Source organism: Tupaia chinensis, unplaced genomic scaffold (genome assembly GCF_000334495.1).
Source record: "Tupaia chinensis unplaced genomic scaffold, TupChi_1.0 Scaffold145907_1, whole genome shotgun sequence".
Taxonomy (NCBI): Eukaryota; Metazoa; Chordata; class Mammalia; order Scandentia; family Tupaiidae; genus Tupaia; species Tupaia belangeri.
This window is the reverse complement of record NW_006205765.1, coordinates 1,901,798-1,907,596: the sequence shown is the minus strand read 5'-3', so window position 1 is coordinate 1,907,596 and position 5,799 is coordinate 1,901,798. Positions and strand designations below refer to the sequence as shown.

Sequence of the window (5,799 nt, the reverse complement as noted above, 5' to 3'; positions counted from 1 at the left end):
CTTTTGTTAAGGCATGGTCTCACCATGTAGCAATCCTGCCTCGGCTTTCCATGTGGCTAGAATTACAGACACACACCTCCTTGCCCAGCTTTCCTCTTTTCTTTTTCTCTCTTCTTTTCTTTCTTCCTTCTTTCCTTCCTTCCTTCCTCCCCTTCTTCCTCCTTTTTTTTTGGTTTGTTTGTTTTGCTATAGAGTGCGTGTGATTGTTGGAGAGAGGGAGAGAAAGAGAGAGGGAAGGTGAGAAATCACCCTCCAGGGGAGATGGCGACACTGCAGTCCTTCCTCCCTTCCACTCTTCAGATTTGGGGCACGCACAGACACATGCACTGTGTGATTTTCAACCTGCCAGGTCTGGCACTTGACCCGTGCAATTGCCCATGTGAGACCAGCTGCCTTAACCGCCACATCACCTGCTGCTCCCACCCATCATTTTATTTCTTTCTTTCTTTTTTATTTTTAGAGGTTTTTGCTATAGGGCACGTGTGCTCACCAGAAAGAGAAAGACAGAGAGAGACAGAAAGCAAGAATTCACCCCCAGGGGGATGGCCATGCCACAATCCCTTCTCCTCCATTCTCCTTTTTGGATCTTGGGCACGCATGCACATGCGCCTGGCGTGAGTTTAAGCCACTGGGTCCGGTACTTGAACCGTGGACGACTACATGGGAGTCCAGCAACATAGCCACCACACCATTTGCTGATCTCAACCCTCTCATCATTTCTTAAAATTAATCATTTATTTGTGGAGCTGGCAGGTGGCATAGTGGTTAGGGGTGCTGGACTCCCACGTAGCCCACTGTGGTTTGAGTTCCAGACCTGGCGGCTTGCTATCTCACTTTCTCTCTCTCTCTTTCTCTCTCTCTCGCTTGTTCTCACTTTCACTCTGTCCCTCTCTGGTTAAATTAAAATAGATAGATAAATAAAGTTAAATAAAATAATTCTTTAAAAAGAAATGAATGATTTATTTGTGGACCAGCAGGTGGCATGGTGGCAGAGGCAGCTCAATTCTTACATAGCTGACCGCATTTCGAGTCCCGGACCCAGTGGCTTGAAAATCACACTGGGCATGTGTGCATGTGTGCCCAGGATCCCAAGAGGAATGTGGAGGAGAAGAGACTGCAGTGTGGCCAGCCCCCTTGAGGGGGGTGATTTTTTTCACTTTCTTTCTCTCTGTATCTCTCTGTCTCTCTCCTCTGTGGCAGGCACATGTGCCCTATGGCAGAAACCTAAAAAAGAAGAATTATTGATTTGTAAACTGCTGAGTTGTTTGCAGCCTCTTCCCCATAAACATTTCATGAAGCGTCAATGATTTCATCATTCTTACCCAATCTGCGCTGTAAATTTGGTTTGTGTGTGTGTGTTTATGCCAGAGGGTGTGGCTGCCTACAAGAAAAAGAAGACAAATCGAGAGCACCCTCACAGTGGGACCTGATCATACTGCAATCCATTGTCCTTCAAGGCTCCAAACCTCAGAATGTTCTCCAGAAGGGCTTTTCAAGCCAAGCAGGCAGGGACTCTAACCCTGGCCAGACTAGGGAGTTGCCCTACCGGGTGGATCCTAAGTTGGCTCTCCTTTCAGTTTTAGTAGAACTCATGCCGCCATAATAGGAGTTATTTTTCAAACCGATTTTCTTTGTGCCTCAAACTAGATCCTGTTCAGATACGTTACAACAAGTAAGCCTACGTTTATTTTGGTGCAAAAAATTGGAAATGAATGCATCGTGTATTCGTAATGTGCATTTTCCACGAACTTTTGGAAGATCCCCTCATGCAGAAAACAATATTTTTTCTTTTTGCAGTAAGTTTCTGTACTGTGTTATTCTTTTCATTTTCTGGATACAACCCGCTAAATCTGGCCTCCAACTGCGGTTTAAACACTCTGGCTTTGCACACCAGCGGCAGAGGGCGATATGCCTGGGGAGACTTGCGTTTTCAAACCCCACTAACACTCCCACGCACTTGTTGGGCTTCTCGCCGTCGGAGATCAGCTGACCCTGCCGCTGGGCTGTTTTGGCTCCCCCTGGCTCAGCGCTGACGCCGGATTAGCCCTGGCGGCCATCAGGAAACGCTAGCAGGCAGGTTCGCCTCCGCAGCCGGTTCCTGGTCCCTTCGGGGAGGCAAGGGTCACCGGGCGATGGCGTTCTGGGGAGGCGCAGGGGAAGGTCAGGCGAGAGCCAGCCCCCCTGGGAGGGGCCAGCAGTTCGCCGAAGCCTCCTGGGTTTCTGTGAACTTTGTTGCATTTCTGGTCCAGGGGACCGAGGAGGAAGTTCTTAGGAGTCCCCGGGAGCGCCAGGTGCGGGGTCGGTGCTTTGTCCCTGGTCCCTGCGGGGTCCCTGGCCCCCCAGTCCATCGCCTGCCTTGCCCCGGCCCGGGACTTAGCGGGAGAAGCGCCCTCTGCGCGTAGGTCAGGTCCTGTTTTGGAGCGAGCCGGGGAAGGGAGCGGCCAGGAACCCGGAGGGCGTTGGCAGGACTGCGCCCTCTCGCCCCCGCCCGGGAACCGGCGCCTCAAGTCCTGCCTCCCGGGCTGGTCCAGGCACTCGCTCGGGATCCGAGGCTCCGCGCGGGAACGCCATCCATGGCTGCGCTGCGCTGCGTGAGGCTGACGCGGACGCTGCTGGGGACACGGGTGGCGGAGCGCTCCCTCTGCCCACCCCTGGCCAGAGCCAAGGCCGCGATCCCTGCCTCGCTCCCCGCGGACCAGGCACCCCAGGCTCCCGGAGCCGGGCCTGGCGACCCGCGGCGCCTGCGGAAACTGGAAGAGATCCCAAGGCAAGGGCAGCTGTTATTCCTCTTCCGCCTGTTCGTGCAAGGCTACGTCCTGAACTTTCACCTGCTGCAGGTAACCGGGCGGGCCTCGCCAGCTGGGCGGGTGGGCGCGGGCACAGAGATAGCGGCGATGCTGGACAGAAAGCGAGCTGGGGTCAACTGAGGACGTGGTCATCCCGAGAGCGCGTAGGGAGAGTGCAAGCGAAGAGAGTCTTTGAATGAGATAAACAAGCCGGCAGGTGTTAGGAACTAGAACGGAAATAAGCCGATCTCGCTATGAATCGGGAGGGCACCAGCAAGGAGGTGACTTGGAGGCTAGACTGCAAGTGGGCAGGCTGGGAGGGACAGGGCTGTGCTGGGAAGGGCATGACAGATGTTACTCTGGCCCTGCTGGCTCCCACAGGCTTCTCCCAAGGAAAACAACTTCAGGAGGGCTACGGAGATTTCTTAGTGATTTTTTGCAAGGTACACGACACGTCGCACTCCATCCCGGAAAAAAAGATGTTGCTTCTCAGGAGTGAAAGCAAAATCATAAACAATAAGGAAACGCTGCACGTTTGCTTTTAAGAAAACAGCTGTGCGGGTTAGAATCCCCAGTGGTACCCAGAGATGAGGCCAGCATGGAGGCTGGCCAAGGTCAGCCGATCGTGGCTAAGTCGGAGAGGTTTTCAGAAATGCACCAGAGGGAGTCATGGGATTCTGCCTTCCTAATAACTATGAAAAAGTATGAATGCACCTACGATGTCCCAGGCACCTTTCCAGATGCTGGGAGTCAGTGAGATAAGGGAGACGGAGAACAAAGAAGCCCAGCAGTCAGCAGCACCTTCCAGGGAGGGCTCCGGAGGAGGAGTTGCGCTGAGGTTGGGGGAGGGGTGGTGTCCCGTCCAGGGTCACGTGGTTGTCAGGGACTGATGGAGGGTAGGGAGGCACTGGGCTGGGATGGCCTTGCGTCTGTTCTGAGGAGTTGAGCATGAGGACAGGGCTTTGTAAATTAGTGCCGTCACTGTGAAAAACTGCGGGGTTGTCGGGAAAGTCATGACGTGTTTTTCTATGCAAAAAGGCACCATGACTTCTCTGACGACCCAATATATGGACATTTCTCAGAAACTTACAAATAAAGCTGCCATGTGACCCAGTAGCCCCACTTTTTGGTATTTACCCAAAGGACAGGAAAACACCCCGTTGGAAAGACACTTGCCCATCTGTGCTTATCACAGCAAAAACCCCCCGTTGGAAAGACACTTGCCCATCTGTGCTTATCACAGCATTATTCACAATCGTGGAATCAATCTAAGTGTCGAAGAATTTATGACTAGGTTAAAAAGAAAAGGTGGCAGGAACCAGCAGTTAGCGTAATGGCTATGTCGCTGGACTCCCACGTAGTCGACAGCGGTTCGCGTCCAGGACCCGGTGGCTTAAAACTCACGACGGGAGCATGTGCGTGCGTGCCCAAGATCCTGAGAGGAGAATGGAGGAGAAGGGATTGCGGCGTGGCCATCCCCTCTGGGGGGGTGATTTCTCACTCTCTTTCTCTCTCTGTCTGTCTGGCAAGCGCACACGCCCTATAGCGAAAACTTCTGAAAAAAAAAAAGAAAGAAAAGAGGAGTGGCACCAGCAGGTGGTATGTTGGTTAAGGCACGGGACTCCCACATGGCTGACCACTGCGTGAGTCCTAGACCCTGTGGCTTGAAAGTCATGCTGGGTGCAAGTTCATGCATACCCAAATACCAGAGGAAAATGGAGGAGAAGGGATTGTGACATGGTCATGCCCCCTGGGGGGTGATTTCTCACTTTCTCGCTCCTGCTAGCGCTCACACACTCTATGGTAAAGAAAAAAAAAGTGTCACATACACACAAGGGAACACTATTCAGCCATACAGAACAATGAGTTTCTGTCATTTGATACAAAGTAGAAGATCATTTGACACAAAGTGGATGATTCTAGAAGAGTGAATGCTTAGTGAAATACGCCAGGCTATGACAGACACACTGTGGCCAGTTCAATGTATATCCAGTGCATACGGTATGTCTGTGTCCAACCAGAGAAATGGAAAGACTTGATACTAATGTGGCCAGTTCAATGTATATCCAGTGCATACAGTATGTCTGTGTCCAACCAGAGAAATGGAAGATTTGATACCAGAGACTGTGTGGGAAGGGGAGAGAATGAGAGTGGGTGGAAGAGGCTCAGGGAAACATTTAACAAACACAAGAATGTAAGAGTCTTTGTCGAAAATGATATATAGTGGGGACCAGCAGGTGGCATGGTTGTTAAGGCGCTGGACACTCCCACATGGCTGACTACGGTTCAAGTCCTGGACCTGGTGGCTTGCTTTCTCACTTTCTCTCTCTCTGTATCTCTCTCTGATTGAAAAAATAAATAATTCTTTTAAAAAAAGATGTATAGTAATATCCCCAATTTGATTATCACACTACATGTATGCTTTGATATACCATATTGTATGCTATAAAGATTTATGACAATTAAATGTAAATGAGAAAATGTGTGTGTGTGTGTGTGTACCCTTAATACAAAAGAATGAGAACGGGACTGGGTGATGGTGCAGTGGTGAAACAGTGCTCCATGAAGCTGACCCGTGTGGGAAGGTTCTGGGTTGATATCCAGAGACTCCCTGAGTACACTGGGGATGTGCGTGCCCGTGATCTGGATCTGGCTGAGGCTGGGGGTGGATTGTGGCATCAAGGCTTTGCTGAGGGCACTATCTCTCTGTTCCACTCTCTTTAACTATATCTCTTGGTCATGGAAGAAATGAATAAATAGGGACCAGAAGTTAGCATAATGGTTATGTCGCTGGACTCCCATGTAGTCGATCACGGTTCGAGTTCCAGACCTGGTGGCTTAGACTCATGTTGGGCGTGTGTGTGCGTGAGTGCCCAAGCTCCCGAGAGGAGAATGGAGGAGAAGGGATTGTGGCGTGGCCACCCCCCCGGGGAGTGATTTCTCGCTTTCTGTCTCTCTGTCTCTCTCTGTCTTTCTGGAGAGTGCATGTGCCCTATAGCGAAAACCTCTCAAA

At 51.3% G+C, this 5,799-nt stretch overlaps 1 protein-coding gene across 1 annotated transcript in view; it reads left to right on the top strand.

Annotated features, from left to right (window-relative positions):
• The first annotated feature begins 2,124 nt into the window (after window positions 1-2,124).
• The window catches only part of CYP27A1 (cytochrome P450 family 27 subfamily A member 1), a 54,054-nt gene continuing 50,379 nt past the window's right edge, over window positions 2,125-5,799 (top strand). The window contains 1 exon segment of the mRNA XM_014584225.2: window positions 2,125-2,837. Coding sequence (XP_014439711.1) covers window positions 2,574-2,837 — 264 coding nt within the window. The 5' untranslated portion in view covers window positions 2,125-2,573.